Genomic DNA, 19,990 nt, shown 5'->3' with positions numbered 1-19,990 from the left:
AGGTTTCTAATTCATATAACTCACAGCTAAGCTCAGAGCAGCTTTTACCCGGACTCTTCCTTCACAGGGGCCAGAGAAGACAGGGGAAGGCAAAATTCCAAAGGATCCACTCAGGACATTACAACTGTGTCAAGAAGCCAGCCACCTCTACAAGGCCTCAGAGAGGACATGCTAAGGTTGCCTGTTCCAGAATTTTCTTTGCTCTCCTGTTCCCTGAGACCCATGCTCTCCTCCACAACGACAAACCCATTCTATCCATGTCCCAAGGAAGAAAATGACGCTCCTGCCTAAGCTGAGGAATGCAGGTTCCAGAGATGCTTATTCCTGGATGCACACCTAATGCTACAGCTTCCATAGCCCTAATCTAGTCCCCACTGGCAAAGAAGGCCCAAGAAACCCCAAATTCACATCCTCTCGGCTTTCCTTTTATCTCATTTTCAAATTATTGATGATCTGTAACAGAGAAAAAAGCCCAGACACAATTCCAATCCTCTAACAAAGCCATTTGTTTATTTCTCCAACATCTACTTCTAATCTACATCCGTATGCACACAGATCTTTACGTGGACTCTAAGGACAGTAAATCTCTTACACCTTCTTTTTGAAACATCATAATCATTTTCAACATAGCAACAAACCCTTTATACTTATTCAGAGTGGCTGAAAGGAATGAATGGGAAATGGCCTCCAGGAGCAACAATGGTGCGTGTGGGAATGGGTATGCAAACCCGACAGCTCGGGATCTTGTTTCAACACCAATGCAACAATGGACCATGTTTCCTCAAGCAGACATCCATCACAGAAGAGGCTGCTGTAGTCTTAAAAGGGATGACTTCCTTGTCTACCAGCACCTCCTTGGTCCAATTCCCCTTCTAAGGAGTCCTTAGCATCCTGGCAGTACTCTGGCTCATTCACACATCAAAGTCTAACTGCAATCCTGTGGCTGCTGCAAGCGGAGCACGGTGTGGGATGGCTCACCAGCGTGTCTTTGCTGATACAAAAGCTCAGCATAAGCTCCTGCCAAAGTTTCTCTTTCTGATCACACAGGCTAATATCCAGGTGCTCATGTACATGAAGTGAACATTCATTCTCACAGGATCCTTCCTAGGGATTGCTTGTTGGACTCACACAGGCTCTTCCCAGTGTGAGTATCCTCATGTGAAGGGGGTGGATCTCTTTGGGAACTGTCTTGCTGACATGCCCCCAGTTTTTATTCCAGTGTCACACTACCATGTTCTGCATAGGCTCAGTCATTCCTGATGCACTCTTCCCCATTTATCATCATCCAGTATTTTCTCCAGGAGATTCACCACTAACAGATGTAACAGGGCTAGGGAATGGCTTGTCCATCAATTCTCTGGTAGCTCTGAGGATTCTTCTCTACTGACCAGGGAATGGTGCCATCACACTAAGCTGAGAGAATTGTGGCCCAGCATCCACTATGTTTATACAGGCTGGTCTTTCGGGTGTGCTCTCTGATGTCGGACAAGGGATGCACTTCTTCTGAACACTTTCCCACACTGAGGACACTGGCTGGGACCCTCCCTGTCATGGAGTCTCTGGTGTACTGATAAGTGAGAGTTCTGCTTGAAAGACTTTCCACATTCTACACACTGGTATGGAGTCTCCTTCGTGTGAATTCTCTGGTGCTTGGTCAGACAGGAGCTATCCCTGAAAGCCTTGCCACACTGATTACACTCATAGGGTTTCTCACCAGTATGAGTCCTCTGGTGCCGGATGAGGCCAGCAATGTTCCTGAAAAGTTTCTGACACTGATTACACCCATAGGGCTTCTCCCCAGTATGAATCCTCTGGTGCCTGATGAGGTAAGCACTTTCAATGAACGTTTTCCCACACTCTTTACATTCGTAGGGTTTCTCCCCAGAATGGATTTTTTGATGCACAATGAGGTGGGAATTGCGGTTGAAGGATTTCCCACACTCCAAACACTCAAAGGGCTTCTCTCCGGTATGAGTCCTCTCGTGCTGAGTGAGGTATGAGCCATCTCGGAAAGCCTTTCCACATTTGCTACACTCGTAGGGCTTCTCACCAGTGTGGATTCTGAGATGTACAGTGAGGTGGGAGATGTCAGTAAAGGGTTTCCCACACTCATTACATCTATATGGCTTTTCCCCTGTATGAGTTCTTTGATGCAAAATCAGGGATGAGTTTCGGTTGAATGTCTTACCACATTCTAGACACTCATAAGGTCTCTCGCCTGTGTGGATCCTCTGGTGCTGTGTCAGAGCTGACCCATCACTAAAAGCTTTCCCACATTTAGAGCATTTATAGGGCTTCTCTCCTGTATGGATCCTCTGATGCACAATCAGGTTGTAGTTCTTGGAGAAGGATTTTCCACACTCATTACAGGCATATGGTTTCTCTCCAGTGTGAGTTCGGTGATGCAAAACAAGGGATGAGTTCCGTCTGAAGCATTTGCCACATTCAGTGCATTTATATGGTTTCTCCATGGGACGACTTTTGCTTCCATGAAGAGATGAGCTCAGAGCAAAGACGTCCCCAACATCCTTCCCTTGGTAAGGTTTCCTGCCCCTTTTCATCAGTTTTTGGTCACCAAGGAGAGTAAAATGGTTGAAAGACTTAACATTTCCTGGGTATTTATGGGGCTTCTCTCTCATGTGACCTCTTCCACACTGAGTGACATCCAGGGAATGGCTATACGTTCTTCCACAATCCAAAATCTCAACATCTGAATCACATACATGGAAACCGTTTGTGGCGGGCACTCTCTGAGGTGGCAAACAGCCTGAACTTGCACTCAAATGCTCCCCAAAACCAAGATATTCACAGACTACTTCCTGAGCCACTGGCTTCTCCTGAGTTAAAGCAGACTGTCTCAAGTGTTTCTCGTGGCTCTCACAGTCCCAACCGCCACTTGGAACAGAGAAGCAGGGGGCCTCCCTTGTGGGACCTTCCATGTCTGTGTCACAGGAGAGTAGGTCCTCAGGAACATTCTGGACTGATGCTTCCAGTCTCATGTCCCAAGCTGAAAAGAAAAAGACAGAGTAAAGCACACAAACCTGTATCTGAAAGAGAAAGAGAAAACAGTGATGGGCTAGATGTATATGTGTTTTTACTTGTTTTCTTTTTAAAATTCACATCTGTGCAAGGGAGAGGTAAAATGAGAAAAAAATCTGACATCAATATTTAAAATTTCCACACAATAAAAGACAACACAAGGCAGGGTGCAGTGGCCCATACCTATAATCCCAGCAGCTGGAGAGGATGAGGCAGAAGGTTCACAAGTTCAAAGCTAGTCTCAGCAACTCAGCAAGGCCTTAAGCAACTCAGCTAGACCCTGTCTCCAAATAAGATACATAAAAGGGCAGGGATGTGGCTCAGTCGTTAAGGGCCCTGAACCAAAAAAACAAACAAACAAACAAACAAAAAAAAAACCCTCAAACAAACAAACAAAAAAAGACACAAGTGGCAGATGGAGAGAAAATATTATAAAATATAAAAGTGACAAAGGATTTAATGCCCAAAATCTATTAAAAAAAAAAAAAACTCAAACAGAACAGCACAAAAAGAAGAAGAAAAAAAAAGGCTACCAAGAAGTACTTCCTAGAGAGTAAAGGAATATACATGCTCATTCTCTCTGTCAATGATATTTGAGCAATTACAAACTGTAACTTTAAGACCACCATATATGTATATTTCACATAAGCCAAAGAAAACATGTGACAAAACAAAACTCATGCAGGTCACATGAGAAATCAAAAGGCATATAAAGTGGTCAGTCGGCTTGTCAGGATAATTTGGTAGCAGCTGTTAAAACAAGACATGAAAAGCTGACAGAGTAGTACCTGCTTGTGATCCCAGCGACTGAGAACACTGAGGTAGGAGAAGCACAAGTCCCAGGCCCGCCTGGGCAACTGAAGAGCTGTCTCATAAGAAACAAAACAACAAAATGGGCAAACCCCCCATCCAGCAATTCCATTTAGGCATCTCAGACTCAACAAGCAAGAATTATAGGTAGGAAGACGTGAATCAGCCAAGCCCGTGGAGATGGTCAGAGGGCCAGACACAGCACCAGTAAACAGTGGGAACTACTGCCACAGATCACCCCATAGCAATTAGGAACCCAGAGTTAATGAGATAAGGGCAGAGTCAGAAAAGCAAAGACAGAACTGAACTCCAAGGACACTAGCCAAAGGAATGGAGAAGTGCTATTCATCAGGAAAAACCCAGAAGGGAGAGAGGGAGATGGGATTGTAGTGCCAAAAATTTAGGGTTAGCCAGAGGGCGGAGGGCGGCAGTGGCTTGTTACCTCTGACAAGGGGAAATGGAGACAAAGTCCTTGAGTTTTCTCTGATTCCTGTTACAGCTTGTCAAAAATAAAAGAGTAAGCGTGATACAAAACTTCCAAGCCCAGAGGGCACTTGGTGTGTGTGTCGGGCAGTGCTGGGGTTGAACACAGGGTCTCACACATGCCAGACAAAAGCACTCTACCACGGAGCTCCATCCCCAGACTAGGTAGTGGATTTCACCTGCAGAAGGCTCTGTCCCCAGAAGACACTTGGCAGTCTTGGGAAATGCTTCTGACTTCAAGACTAGGGCTTCTAGCATCTAGGGGCAGAGGCCAGGGGCGCTGATGAATGTCCTGTGATGCACAGGATGGTCCTCACAACAGGGAATGGCCCAACCCCAAATGTCAATAGCACTGAAGTACAAAAACCCTTGTGGAAGGAAGAATAATAAGAAAGCCAGATCAATTCAGGAGCAGCTGATACAGGGTTCAAAGAGCACAATTACAACAGGCTAAATAAAAGGTAAGAAGTATGATATCGCCAATAACAGTAAATGCGAACAGCCTTAATGGGACAGAACAACTCTCTGAACAGTTTATAACAGAAACACCAAAGCAGAAAGACACAGAAGACAAAAGCATCAGGGTGGAACAGGCAAAGCCAACCAAGGAAGGGCTCTGTATCCCTTGACAAGCAAACAAACATCCAGCAAGGATCACAGGGCAACGGAACACCTAGAAATGCAGCAAAACACAGAGCAAAAGTCTTACCCAGAATGCAGGGAGATAACCTAAATCCAACCACAGTGAGCAGCTCTCAGAAATGGAAATTCAAAAAAACGGAATGGGGATAAGCAGGAGAGAATGTACACAGCCAGCCTGATCACACTGGGATGAAGGAGCACGCACTCATCAGAGCCAGATGCCTTCTAGGCACACGTGGAACATTTGCTGACCGTGGTCATAAACCAAGAAAGCCAAAAAAGCGTGGGTCCCTTCCTCAACACCTTACAGTAAGGACTATGAAAAGTTGTTACAGATATGAAATTCAAGTCTTTTGTGTTACTTGTGCTTTTACTGATTACAATTAACCTATTAAAATTGCTTGACTTAAAAAAAAGGAGAAAAATGAAGGTCACTGAGCTCACTGTTCAACATTAAGATTTGCAAGAAATGTCACACTGCACTCCATGAATACGTTCAATGGCTATGTGTCAGAAGTAAAAAAGATATTTTAAAGAAAAATATTTCTCAAGATATACCAAGGAGTAAAAACAAAAATAGGTTAAACAAACGCACATTACTTATTTTTGCCTGTGGTAGTAGGGACTCAAGAGGATTAGGACTTGACGTGTAATGTTTTATTTCTCATACTTAAAATTGACAAAGTGGTTGAGGCAGGAGAGTCAAAAGTCTGAGGCCAACTTAGTGAGACCCCATCTCAAAATAGAAACACTATTACCATAGCAAGACACTATCTCAAAAATATAAATAAAAATGGCAAAGCAAATGACATAAAATATTAATTATTAAATTTGAGAGGGCTGGGGTTGTGGCTCAGTGGTAGAGTGCTCATTTCGCACGTGAGAGACCCTGGGTTCGATCCTCAGCACCACATAAAGATAAACAAAATAAAGATATTGTGCCCATGTCTAACAAATAAATAAATAAATAAATTTGAGAAACAGTGAGGGAAAGACTTTGGCAAGAAGTGACCATAAGGAAAGTGCAAGAAGTGATACATATATAATATTTGTTGTGAAATGCAGATTTCATCAAGGAACAGTGGAAAGTCCCTAAACAGCACAGCTGGATTGCTCTCAGGAATGCAAGAACATGAAGCATTAGAATACCTGCCAATGCAACTGCTCATATTACCACCTGAAGTGGAAGGCAGCTCCCTACACCTTAGAACTTTCAAAAAGCAATTCAAGGAGATCTCCCCAACTCAGAGTCAAGATGTTCCAATTAAATAACAGACCTCTTTAACTCAAATTCAAAGTGTATTTAATGAAAGCTTGAACTACAAACATTTTTGTTTTTTGCAGGGGCAGTACCAGGGATTAAACCCAGGAACCTTTTACCACTGATCCACACCTCTCGAACTTTTTATTTATATATATATATATATATATATATATATATTAGTTGTAGGTGGACACACAATGTTTTTATTTCATTTTTATGTGGTGCTGAGCATCAAACCCAGTGCCTCACACATGCTAGGTGAGTGCTCTACCACTGAGCCACAACCCCAGCCCTTACTTTTTAAATTTCTATTTTAAGACAGCGTTTTACTAAACGGCTGAGGGCCTCACTAAATTGTTGATGTGGGCCTTGAACTTGTGATCCCCCTGCCTTAGCCTCTCAAATCACTGGGATTTCAGGTGTGTGCCACCACACCCTGCCCCAAAACTCTTAAGTAGGAACACCAAACTGAGGTGAGCAATACCCTAATTCACTTGGAAGCCAAACCAAGCTCAGGCACCTACTCTGCCCACAGCTTGAAACCATGCCATGGAGGGGCCAGCTGCTCAGGGAACCATGCTCACAGCTGCTGCTCCCACCCAGCAGCCTCCTGAGGCTGCCAGGACTGCCTTCCTGATGCACAGGGGCCTGTGCAGCCTCTGGCCATCCTGTGAAAATAAGGCTCCAGAGCACACCCCTTACCTTGAGGGCAGGTTCACAAGTACAGTCTAAAAAAGGAGATAGGCCATCACACACAGGACGATATAACCTCTCGAAGGGAATTTTCAGAAACAAAAGATTCTGGAGGTAAAAATTCACTGGTTCAGGGAAGTGGCTCAGTGGCAGAGCACTTGCCTAGCATGTGTGAAGCTCAGGGTTTGATCCCTACACCACCCCTTGACCATTCTGTGGACCAGCAACCTGGGTACTTAGGTACCACAGTACTATGTTCTTGTCCACGTCCAGTGTAGGTGTTGGAAATGGGGTTCCCCTTGGTGGAATAGGCTGGATGAGAAATAAAAGCTAGAAAAAATAGAATGGTGGAAAAAAAAACAGAGGACACAGAAAGTAGTTTCAAAAGCAGGGGCAGGATGAGTAAGCCAATCAGATGGACCAAGCTTCTAGACTCTGGCCAAAATGGAGCCCGTGCCTGCTTTATTTATACTGGGAAACATCAAAGGCCTTCCACAGAATGTTCTTCACCAAAAAAGGTTAAAGGTGTTCAACTCCCAATAGGTTACATCCATCTCCGGAGCTACTACGAGGTATCTTCCTCACAGAACAGAGATAAAGGTCATGTGCATTGGGCAGTCTATTGCCGCAGGAGAGCCATGGATACTTCGCAATGTCAACCCTAAGTCTCCCTGGCTACTATATCGAGAGAAGATCCTCGTGTAATTCACGGATGGCTTCCTGCACTGTGTTCTAAGACACCAGGGGAAGTTCCTTCATGTAGAAGGAAGCTTACAACAAATCCAGATACTGCCCTCAACTTAGACTCATTCCTCACAATGAATTCTCACTCCTTGATGATAAGTAGCCATTTCAGCTACATCTTTTGCCTGGACTTGAATGTCACCCTTTCCAAAAGTCATACTGAAATCCCATCGTCAACGTTATGGTATTAGAAGGTAGAGCTTTGGGGGAGGCAAACGGATCATGAGGGTGCAGCTCTCAGGATGAGACTGACATCCAGCATAACAGCACATGCCTGTATCCAGCAGCACAGTAGGCTGAAGCAGGAGGATTCCAAATTTAAGGCCAGCTTCAGCAATTCAGCAATGCCCTAAGCATCCTAGCAAGACCCTATCTCAAATAATAAAAAGGCTAGGCATCTATCTCAGTGGTTAAATGCCCCTAGTACCAAAAAAAAAAAAAAAAAAAAAAAGGGATTGACATCCTTATAAAAAAATCCCCAAGGACACAAAATGGCAACCACCACTGGCTCAGGAGTAAAGTTCCTTGAAATTTCCAACTGTTGGAAGAAATAGAATACCAAAAAGAAGTAGGAGACGGCCCAGTTAGCTGAGGTCTAGAAGATGATGAAGACATGACACAAGATGGACAGGGATGCCAGGCGTAGAGGTGCACACTTGTAATCCCAAGCAGCTAGTGAGGCAGGAGGATTGCGAGTTCAAAGCCAGCCTCAGCAAATTAGCAAGGCCCTAAGCAACTCAGCAAGACCCCGCCCTAAATAAAATATATCTTAAAAGGGCTGGGGATGTGGCTCAGTGGTTGAGTGTCTTGGGTTCGGGAAGGAAGGAAGGAAGGAAGGAAGGGAGGGAGGGAGGGAGGGAGGGAGGAAGGAAGGAAGGACAGGGATAATTGGGCCTCCAAGAACTATTCATGAAAAGTAAAGCCTTAAAATAGAAATGTGGGCCTAAATACTCAAAATCAATCCCTTCTGTAAGATTTCTAATTATTGGGTGTGTGAGAGACTCCCCACTAAAATCAAGTTTCCATCTCGCGAGAACATCACGGAATCCCTTAGCCCTCTCTCTCCTCTCCAAAGAGCACCAAGCCAAAGGACGCCAAATTCAAAAGTTTTCTGGACCCATCCCCACAGGACACGATATCTGCATGCTGTTCCTGAGTCCCCCTGCCCATCAGCACCGGCCACATCGCCTAGGCAACCCTTCTTAAGCCAAAGCTTGCAAGCTCACGCTCTCTGCCCTCTTCCTCTTCTTTCTCTCCTTCTCTCTGCTCTCTTCCTTTGCTCTCTTCCTCTCTGCCCTCCTCCTCTCCTCTCTCTGCTCTCTCTCTCTGCCTCTCCTTTTCTTTCCCTTTGGGCAGCCCCCCAATAAATCTCTTGGCTGAATCTCCATCTCGGGTGAGTCACTCACCTTTCAGTAATAAAAGTAAATTTGAATGGAGCTAAAGGTTCTATTGAGTGATGGACCCAAGAACTGGCTAGCAAAATGACAGAATTTATATATCGTCAAAGTTACTCTGTAAGAGTTGCAGGACTTAATGATGCCTAAAGAAAATAATAAAGTCCCTGAACCACCAAAAGGATAGTGTTACAGCCATTTGTGAAGGGGAAAAAAACTACAGGCAGTCTTCATTTTCCACAATAGTGAATTTTCTAGATATGCTTGTAGATCTCAAGGTCTGGAAAGAAAGCTCATAAAGGCAATTTATCTTAAGGTACTGTAAATAAAACAAATTTTTTTGTCCATTTGAAATATATAAATTGTGTCATAGAAAAAAGCAGCAGCCTCAGAGAGCTCCATTACCCACCTTCTACCACATGAGGATAAGCCAGGACCCAGAAAGCAGGCCCTCACCCAACGCCAAGGCCTCTGTTGCCTTGATCTTGGACCTCCTAGTCCCCAGATCTCTAAGAAACAAAACTTTGTTGTTCATAAGACACACAGTTTATGGCATTTTCCTATAGCAGTCTAAACCAACTAAGCCTTTCTCAGATGACAAGGACCTGAGTTCCACAGTGAAGTAACAAATTATCACAAGTATATAGAAGACATTAGGACAGATTAAGGATAATGGCATTACATTAAGGCAATTCATGCAAGAATCTTACTGAACTTCATAAATTAAAATTGTCTTAAAAATATCTTACATTGTTGCCCTCCCACATATTTATTTTTTTAAATTTTTTTATAATTGTAAGTGGACACAATACCTTTGTTTTATTTATGTATTTATTTTATGTGGTGCTGAGCTCGAACCCAGTGCCTCACATGTGCTAGGCAAGTGCTCTCCCACTGAGCTACTCCCCAGCCCCCTCCCATACATTCATATATTTTTGGCAGTACAATGGCAAAAATAATGTTAAAAACTCATCACAATGTTGTTCACATATCTGGGGGCTCTCTATTTCCTACTCCTCCTCTGACGCTGTACATACTTGTCTGGAGACCCTAGTATTGCTGATTCTTTCCCTAACCAACCTGTCCTCTTATCCATTACCACTGGAGAAGTTTAATCCAAATCTTTGTATATACAGGATGCTGGGCTGTGGTGTGGCTCAATGGTAAAGTGCTTGCCTAGCACACACAAAGCCCTAGGTTCCCCCCCCCCCAAAAAAAAGAAAGCACATGAGCATTGTCTCAGCCCTGTGTGGGACTTCAAAGCTGGAGAACTGTGCTGCTTAGTAAGACACAGGGAGACCGACCCTGCCCTGTGGGTAAGACATCCTGGGATGCCTCGAGTCCTATGTGCTGAGAGCTGTTTCCACAGAGGTACCATCCTCATCTACCTAAAAACTTAACAGATTGCACTATTTGGGTACCACATATCTCCATTCACAAGCCTTACTGAGTTACTTCTTTAATGACTTTGTAATACACCTAGGGAGGTTTAAGTTTTGTTCCCCAGCAGCACCTGCTCCTTCATCTAATCCAACTTTACAGAAGATTAACACATATTCTCTAGCACCTGACTGTTCCTATGTCTTCTAGATGACATATCCAAACAGAAACAGGTGTTTTTAAAAACAAACACTTTCCTTGCATGAACTTAGAGCTTTAGAACTTTTTAAGTTATGTAGATATTTAACACTACCTGTAAAATGCCTTTCAAGATGGTGAAAGGCAGGGCTGGGGTAGTGGCCCAGTGGTAGAGTGCTTGCCTAGCCCATATGAGGCACTGGGTTTGATCTTCACCACCACATAAAGATAAATTTAAAAAAAAGATAGTGACGGGGCTGGGGTTTTAGCTCAGTAGAAGAGCACTTGCCTAGCATGTGTGAGGCACTGGGTTCGATTCTCAGCACTGCATATAAATAAATTAATAAATAAAGTTCCATCAAAAAAAAATATATATATATAAAGATGGTGAGAAACACACTGCAAAATACTCATCAAAAACAGTGCAATGGGGGCTGGGGTTGTGGCTCAGCCGTAGAGCGCTCGTCTAGAACACACAAGGCACTGGGTTCGATCCTCAGCACCACATAAAAATAAACAAAATAAAGGTATTGTGCCCAACTAAAAAATGTTTAAAAAACATGGGCTGGGGTTGTAGCTCAGTGTAAGAGCACTTGCCTTGAACACATGAAACCCTGGGTTCAATCCCCAGCACCACATAAAAATAAACATATAAAAATATTGATAAAAAAAAGAGTGCACATCACACAAAAATTAAGATGGATCACACGTCTCAATAAAGAGATAAAACAATACAAATCTTAGAAAAGATCACAGGCATAAATTCTAAATAAAAACTAGGCCCCAACACCTAGTTTTTCTTTTGATTTCTTTGGGAAAGTTGCTATAATACCAAAAGTGTAAGCAACAAAAAAGAAAGACTCAAAAGTTAACAAATTGCATTACATGAAAATTAAAAGCTTTTATGCTTCAAAGAATGTCATTAAGAAAGTGAAAGCCAGGGGCTGGGGATATTGCTCAGTTGGAAGAGTGCCTGTCTCGCATGCATAAGGCCCTGGGTTCAATCCCCAGCATCATTAAAAAAAAAAAAAAAAAGAAAGAAAGAAAGAAAGTGAAAGCCAAATCACACAGCAGGAGAAAATGTGGGCAAACCACATGTCTGACAAAGGACTGATATACAGAACAGATATACCTTATAATTTAACAATAAAATATAAATGACCCATTTGAGAAATGAACAAGGGGCTGGGGTTGTAGCTGAGTGGTGGAGCACTTGCTTAGCACATAGAAGACACTGGGTTTGATCCTCAGCACCACCTAAAAATAAATAAAATAGAGGTATTACGTCCATCTACATCTAAAACAAAGTTTTTAAATGGACAAAAGATCTGAATAGGCAGTTCTCGAAAGAAGATATACAATTGGCCAATAAACCAAATATACCCAACATTACTAACCAAGAGAAAAGTACAAACCAAAACAGAACATGATCACATTTCATACTCACTAGGATGACCAGAATCAGCTCCTAAGGTAGCTATTCCAAAAAAACCAAAAATGGTCCATTTCTTAAAAACTGAATATGAATGTTCACAGCATTATTTGTAATATGAAAAATGTAGAAACAATTTAACATCCATTAATCGGCAAAAGGAGAAACAAAATGTGATATAATGAAATATTCTTGTTTTTAAAACTCATCTGCATTTATTACTCTTTAAAGCAGAATGTTGACTGGGTACTACATATTTCCATTCACAAGTCTAACTGGGTTACTTTTTGAATGACTTTGTAATACACCTAGGGAGGTTTAAGTTTTGTTCCTCTAAATACTTTTCTTTAGAAAACAAGTCCTGGAGAGTTCCTCCCAGCCAGCTGTTTCAGGTTAACCTACTTGGTTCTAGAAGACTAGTACATGCACAATGGGTAACTACAAGGGTGGAAGTTTACAAAGTGGAACCTAACAAGATGAAACTCAAGCCATTTTAACAAATTTTTTCTTTTAAACATTGAAGTCTATCTTGGAACACTTCAGAAACAAAAGATTTGATCTTGTCTACTATTCATCAATAATAATGAACAAAGTAGAGACACATGTTACAATATAGATGTATCTTGAAAATATTTTGCTAAATAAAAGAAGCCAGACATATAGTCAAATGCAGCGGCATAGGCCTGTAATCCCAGCAACTGTTGAGGCAGGAGGATTGCAAGTCTGAGGCTGGCCTCAGCAATTTATCAAGAAACTTTTTCAAACCAAAAAATAAAAATAACAAAAGGCTGGAGAAGTTGCTTAGTAGTAGAGCACCCCTGGGTCCAATCCCCAGCATCACCCAAAAAAAAAAAAAAAAAAAAAAAAAGAGCCAGACACTAAAAATCAAAAATTATGGGTTTTATAAAAAATGCCCAGAACAGACACCTGCATAGACAGAAAGGTTAGTGACTGCCAAGGGGTAAGAGGGGTGGGGAGATGAGCAGTGACTGCCAGCAGGTATTGGTTTTCTTTTGCAAGGGACAGGGATGATGAAAATATTCCAAAATTAACTGTGGGAAGATAGGTATAAGCCAGTGAATATAATAAAAATCATTGAATTGTATGCCTTAAAAGGGTGAACTGTATGGGATGTGAATTTTATCTAAATAAAGCTGCTCAAAAAAAAAGTGTGTTGAGTCTATTAGGGCAAGAACCCCACCCGGCACATTTCTGACACTTTGGGACTTCGAAAGAGAAATAATGGTTTCGCAGTGATGTGGTGAGCTTGTGTAGAACACCATTCTAGGCACTCAGCTCTAAAGGGTCTCATCCTAGTCCCAGGCCCTGCAGGAGCATCACTCACACTCAATGCTGGGTACTTGACGTTAACAGACCTCAGCAGACCTGCCCATCCACATGGCTCCCACCATCTCTGTGGACCACCCATAATGCCTACCTTATTTGTTCAAAGAATCCATGCCTTAACAAAATCATTTGCCACTCACTCTAACCCTGAGCTAATAAAGTAACCCATCTAATTACTGCGTGATTGCTGACTTGCAGACAGTTTTCAAGCCCTCTCCCCACATCTAGGAAAGCTAATAAGAAAGCCTCCATGCCTCCTATTTGCTGCCAGCAGCAAGATCAAACATGCAAGCCCCAACAAATGCAAGGCCATTATCACCCCAGCCCCACTTTTTCTCCAAAATAAAAGCCCAGCTTGCTCCGTTAACCTATTTCAGCAATAGCTTGGGAAGCTGCCCTTGCATTTTGAGTAGAACATTTACCCCTCTTGATCAGTGTGTGTGTGTGTGTGTGTGTGTGTGTGTGTGTCCCATCTTTTCTCTCCACAGTGGCCCCAACACCTAGTTTTTCTTTTGATTTCACATTAAAACAAATGGATAATTTTGTTTTATGTTTTTACACAAAAAGAAATGTTTTTCACGCCCCTTCCCTGTTGCAGAGAAGAGATCTGACCATTTCTTTAATAATAAGATTCCCACACACTAGTAAGATTCTAAACTCATTTAATCAAAAAGTACATTTAGTCATAGATATTGCCTCATATCTTCTAAGTAAAACTGCTCTGAAATAGCCAAACTGAGTACAAGGCAGCATGTTCTGGATGTGAACAGGTCCTGGGTCAAAAGCCAGCTCTGCTAACTCAAGTCTTCTCTCAAGCCCCAGTTTTCTCAGGTAAAAAATGAGAACACTAATGTACCCAATTCATCATCACTGTAAGAATTAAATGATATAATACATATAACAATAATGTAATAATAATGTAACAATATGCACATGGCATCCATATACATATCTGGCAGAGTATAAATGCATAATACATAATAGAAATTATTATTTTAGAATTTAGCAGTCCAGGGTTGGGTCCTAGCTCAGTGGTAGAGTGCTTGCCTAGCATGTGTGAGGCACTGGGTTCAATTCTCAGCACCTCATATAAATAAACAAAGGTCCATTGACAACTAGAAAATATTAAAAAAAAAAGAATTTAGCAGTCTACATCAATCCACAAAGCACATTATTCCTGTTAAGAATAATTTAAATTCTCACTATAATAATAAAGTAATAATAAGTTATCATTTTTTTCTTCTCAGTTAAATATAATTCTTTTTTTCTTTGGTAAAACAGGTAGGTTGTTTTGTTTTGTTGGTACTGGGTATTAAAGACAGGAGTGCTCCATCACTGAGCTATAGCCCCAGCCCTTCTTTTTACTTTGAGGCAGGGTCTTGCTAAATTGCCAGAATGACCTGGAACTTGCAATCCTCCTGCCTCAGCCTCCTGAGTTGCTGGGATTACAAGCATGCACACTAAATCAGGCTCAGGGATAATTATTTTTTTTAAATGCCTGAGCTCAGCAAGAGAAATAACTGCCTTAAATCATAAGCACTGCCACAGCAGGGATTGCTGTCTGTTTATTTCTAGATGAATTTAGGTGCCCAGTAAATAATCATTTGCTGAATAACTACTGACACCCCAAATCAAAATCTTCCTAAAACAATAACCAATAAAAAATGTCTTAAAAATTAAAGTCCCATAAAAAATAGAAAACAAAAACTAACAAAAATCCTACACCATTGAAAAAATACTGAAGACTTGAAAGGACACTTGAGCTAGTGGGGAGCTAGAGATGGTGCAAAGGATGAAGGGGCCCAATACTGAAACCATGAGGACTCTCACCAGACCACCTGTAAAAGCAATGCCTTCCTAATGCAAATTTCTGGAAGAATCTCACTATAGCAGGACAGACCATTTCTATAACTCACACAAATGAGAACAGCACCTGAAAAAGCCAAGACAATCCCTTAAAAAGAAAAGAGGAGGAGCTGGAATGTACTCCCAAAGTTGAGGTTCTTCACTAGGTTGCAGTAACTAAGCAGTCAGTGAAAGGAAGGGAAGGACCAACAGCCGCAAATACACTCTGGTGCTTAATTTGGAAGATGGTAAAAGTGGCCTAAACCTCCAAATGGGGAGGCTGAGGCAGAAGGATTGCAAGTTCAAAGCCAGTCTCAGCAAATTAGCAAGGCCCTAAGCAATTTAGCAAGACTATGTCTCAAAATAAAAAATAAAAAGGGGTGAGGATGTGACTCCGTGGTTAAGGACCAGTATCAAAAAAAAAGCCTCATAACCTATACCTCAGTTAAGACACATGTATTTCTCTCACTGCCTTTTTTTTTTTTTTTTAAGAGAGAGTCGGAGAGAGGAGAGAGAGAATTTTTTTAATATTTATTTTTTTTAGTTTTCGGCGGACACAACATCTTTGTTTGTATGTGGTGCTGAGGATCGAACCCGGGCCGCACGCACGCCAGGCGAGTGCGCTACCGCTTGAGCCACATCCCCAGCCCTCTCACTGCCTTTTCAGATGAGAAAAAAATTACAAAATCTAAATTGTACATACTGTCACACACATAAAATCCAGATGGATCAAAGAACTGTTCGTTAAAAAAAAAAATGCACACACACAAATAAACTTGAGTATGATTAAAATAAAATATATAGTAAAGAATATTCTTGAGTTATCGGGATGAAGAGTCTTTTTAAAATTTTTTTTTAGTTGTAGTTGGACATGATGCCTTTATTTTATTTATTCATTTTTTTAACATGGTGCTAAGGATCGAATCCAGCACCTCGCACGTGCTAGACAAGCACTCTACTGCTAAGCCACAGCCCCAGCCCCAGGATGAAGAGTCTTAATACACAAAAAACACTAAACATATAAAAAAGATTTGAAACATATGACTATATATGAATGAATAACATGAGCTGGGGCTGTAGCTCAGTGGCAGAGCGCTGACCACTATGTGTGAGGCAATGGGTTCGATCCTTAGCACAGCATAAAAAACTAAACAAATAAAGGCATGCTGTCCGTCTACAACTATAATAAAAATAAATACATAAAAAGAATAAATAACATACCGTAAATTAAAAAATAACAATTATTGAGGATGAGGTTGTGGCTTAGTGGCAGAGTGCATGCCTAGCATGTGTGAGGCATTGTTTGCTTCTCTGAACCTCATATAAATAAATGAATAAAATAAAGACCCATCAGAAACTAAAAACACATATTGAAAAAAAATTTTTTTTAAATTACTAAAAGTGTTACCCCAAGGATGATTTAATAAGTACAATAGGGAAAAGGTGGAGAGCCCTGGAAGACAGGTCTTTAACCACATGACAAAGTTTGACCACAACCAGCTTCATGTTCTTCCTCATGTGGCGCACCAAAAAGGGTATGACTTCACTTAATTTCCTGTGAAAGATGGAGAACCTGAATTTAATCATGACAATATCAATGGAACACTAAGAGGACAAACTACAAAATAACCAGTTGGCTCTTATAAAAAAAAAAAAAAAGTTAATGTCTTGAAAGAAAAAGCAACAACAATAAGATCACAGATTGAAGGAAACTAAAAAGACATGAAAACTAAATTTAACATTGATCCTGGACTGGACTGGACTGGATTCTAGTTCAAACCAAATACAAAAACAACTTAGGTACATGCAGATTTTACATTACACAAAAATTGCTTACCAATAATACAGAACTTGGATGTCACAACAACACTTTAGTTTTGTTCAAGAATGTTCTTGTGCTTAGGAAGTGCAGGTGAAAATATTTCAGGCTGAAGTGTCATGATGTCCACAATACACTTTCAGTGATAAAGCCAACATAAGTAAGTGTATGTGGGGCTGGGGTTATGGCTCAGCAGTAGAGCACTCGCCTCACACGTGCAAGGCCCTGGGTTCGATCCTCAGCACCACATTAAAAATAAATAAAATAAAAAATTATAAAAATTAAAAAAGTGTATATAAATTTTCACCTATATCACACCAGCCTGTGCAACTCTGTATACATGTAAAATACAAAAAGAGAACGTGTGTGCATGTGTTTTAGAAAGGTAAAAAAGTAAAGCTTATGTGGTAAACTGTTAATAACCTGAGAACCTGGATGACTTTACAAGTGTTCACTACACTGTTCCTGCAGCTCTTTTGCAGGTGTAAAACTTTCAAAATAAAAGACTGGGGGGAAGGGAGTGGAGGGGGCAGGAAAGCTAGGTGTAGAAGAAAACAAGCAATAGAAAAAGAGTAAAATTCACAGAGCACAGTGGGGCACACCTGTAATCCCAGCAGCTCAGGAGGCAGAGGCAGGAGGATTGCAAGTTCAAAGCCAGCCTCAGTAACTAAGCAAAACGCTGTCTCAAAATAAAAACTAAGTGGGGCACAGTGGTGCACGCCTGTAATCCGAGCCACTCTGGAGGCTGAGGCAGAGGATTGCACGTTCAAAGCCAACCTCAGCAACAGCAAGGCGCTAAGGAACTCATTGAGACCCTGTCTCTAAATAAAATACAAAAAAATAGGGCTGGGTATGTGGCTCAGTGGTCGAGCGCCCCTGGGTTTAATCCCAGGTACCTCCCCCCACCAAAAAAAAGTACTAAAAAGGGCTGGGGATATGGTTCAGTGGTTAAGTGCCCCTGGGTCCAATCCTACCAAAAAAAAAAAAAAAAAGAAAGAAAGAGAGAGAAAAAAAGAATAATTTACCTGTTATAGGGGAGGGAAGAACAAAGCATGGTACTTAAAACATTTTTAGGGCTGGGGTCCTGCTCAGTGGAGCATTCCTAACATGTACAAGGCCCTGGGTTCAATTCTCTATACTGAAAAAAATTTTTTTCAAGCCTAGTTCCTACCAACCACATTTTTTAAATTGGCAAAGAATAAGGGATCTTTCCATGGTGGTAATTTTGTCAAAATCCGTCCGACTATGCCAGGAAGATCTAGGCATTTCACTGAAAGTCAATTTTTCCTCAAAAAATCAGAAACAACACTGAACGCTAACTCATGCTAAGCAGAGGAAGGTGTTTGACAAGTGCCATCTACAACTTACTGTGAAGCGCAGCACAGAAGACGGACTACGCGTGGCTACACGGATGGACCCCAGGAAAGGCACGGCTATCTCGGGGCGCAAGGGCGCGGGTCAGTCTGGGAGTCCACCGCACAGTCTCGCTGCGTTTCTATAGAAACGGAAGTCAACAGAGGCGGCGGAGAGCCGCTGAGCAGTAAACCACTGAGCCGTGGGAGGCAGCTGCGAAGTCCGCCGGACGCACAGGAACGCGCCGAGGCCGGTCCCGCCACAGGAGTCCGGGGGGCCCGCGCCCAGGGTGGCCTCGCGCCAGGAGGCCGCGGCGAGACCACCGCGGGCCACCGGCCGGAGCCCAGGGAAAGCCGGGCAGACGGCAGGCGCCGGTCACACGCCAGCCCCGGCGGGCCCGCCGCGCCCTACCCGCTGAAAGCCGCCGACCGGCACGCCGCGACACGATACCCGGGGCTCCCTCCCACGCCGCCCTCTGGGGAAACTGAGGCACCGAGGGGTGGAGGGGCGCGGCGGGACTCACCGCAGGCGGCCGGCGGCAGCCATGTTCGCGGCGACCGCGCCTGCGCCCCTCGGCACCCGGATGTTCGCGTCCCTAGAGGTCCCGGCTCGACCCGCCAGCCGCCGTGGAGGAGGAGAGCCGGAGCTCGCGACCTTCCACCCCGCGCCGCCCCGCGACGTCAGCGCCGTGCGTGGGGACGCCGCCCCCCCCCCCCCCCCCGCCCCGCGGACTCAGTCCCTCCTCGGCCTGCTCGTCCGCCCCGACCTCTCGCGTTCCCTCCAGGCCTTTTTTTCTTTTTTTAAGAGACCTATCTTAGAACTCAGCTAAGCTCAGCCTTTGTCGACATTGTCACTCGTGCAGCACTTGAAACAAACCACCGTCTTCCAGTGCAGCCGAGTAAGGGCTTTGGCGGGCTGGTCCGAGGCTGTGGGTCACCGAGCCTAGGACCAGGAGCCGGCAGTCAGTGTGCTTCGTTTGAAAGGGAAGATGTCCGTAACAAAAAGTCAGGTAAACACAAAGAAATGGCGACGAGGCGGCCCCGCGGCCGCCAGAGGCTGCAGGAGGCACCTGCCGGGGGCAGCGCGCTCAGAGGCGGCGGGGCAGGGTCCTCTAAAGCGCGTCGGAGAATCACCGGCCCGCGCCCGGCCGTCCCACTCGAGGCATATTCCTGGTCAAAAATGTGGTCAGAGAGGTCCCTAACAGCACTGCTTGTGAAAGTCCCAGAGTGGCATCAACACGAACGGCTGTCAGCAGAGGAATGAGCTGAATCTGGCATTTTTATACTACAGAATGTGAGAGGAAAAAACTGCTTTATGTAAAAAAATGGGTGAAGCTTGAGGATGTAGTGGCAGACCACTCCTGGCACACGGAGGCTTCGGGGTCATCCCCAACCCACCTAAAGAAAAAGAAAAGAAAAGGATGAACGTTACACATATAATATTGAGCACAAGAAGACAAAAGGATGCATAGCTCAGAATCCCATTTATGTAAACTCAAAAATGGGTGAATGGGGTCCAGAGCCACAGAAGTCAGGCTGCTGTCTGTA

The 19,990-nt window shown here is 43.2% G+C and overlaps 1 protein-coding gene across 5 annotated transcripts; it reads right to left on the bottom strand.

The window, feature by feature from the left end:
* Positions 1-482: 482 nt before the first annotated feature.
* On the bottom strand, positions 483-19,057 carry Znf329 (zinc finger protein 329). 5 transcript variants are annotated; one of them, XM_027921148.2, is made up of 2 exons: positions 18,967-19,057; positions 483-3,007 (listed from the first exon to the last, which is right to left on the bottom strand). In XM_027921148.2, exon 2 carries the CDS (start codon positions 2,997-2,999, stop codon positions 1,446-1,448), a length of 1,554 nt encoding a protein of 517 aa, XP_027776949.2. In that variant the 5' UTR covers positions 3,000-3,007; positions 18,967-19,057; the 3' UTR covers positions 483-1,445. The 5 variants fall into 5 exon arrangements, 4 of the variants coding, with proteins under 4 accessions (XP_027776949.2, XP_071460935.1, XP_071460937.1 ...); XM_071604834.1 differs by lacking the exon at positions 18,967-19,057 and adding an exon at positions 18,459-18,898; XM_071604836.1 differs by lacking the exon at positions 18,967-19,057 and adding an exon at positions 9,479-9,497.
* Positions 19,058-19,990: the final 933 nt, after the last annotated feature.

Source organism: Marmota flaviventris, chromosome 18, assembly GCF_047511675.1.
Source record: "Marmota flaviventris isolate mMarFla1 chromosome 18, mMarFla1.hap1, whole genome shotgun sequence".
NCBI classification, from domain to species: domain Eukaryota; kingdom Metazoa; phylum Chordata; class Mammalia; order Rodentia; family Sciuridae; genus Marmota; species Marmota flaviventris.
The sequence above is the reverse complement of the archived record's forward strand: the minus strand, read 5'-3'. Positions and strand labels throughout refer to the sequence as shown.

What these genes read in the sequence shown, in the direction of transcription:
- Znf329 (XM_027921148.2), bottom strand. Translation starts at nt 2,999, where the DNA reads ATGAGACTGGAAGCATCAGTCCAGAATGTTCCTGAGGACCTACTCTCC.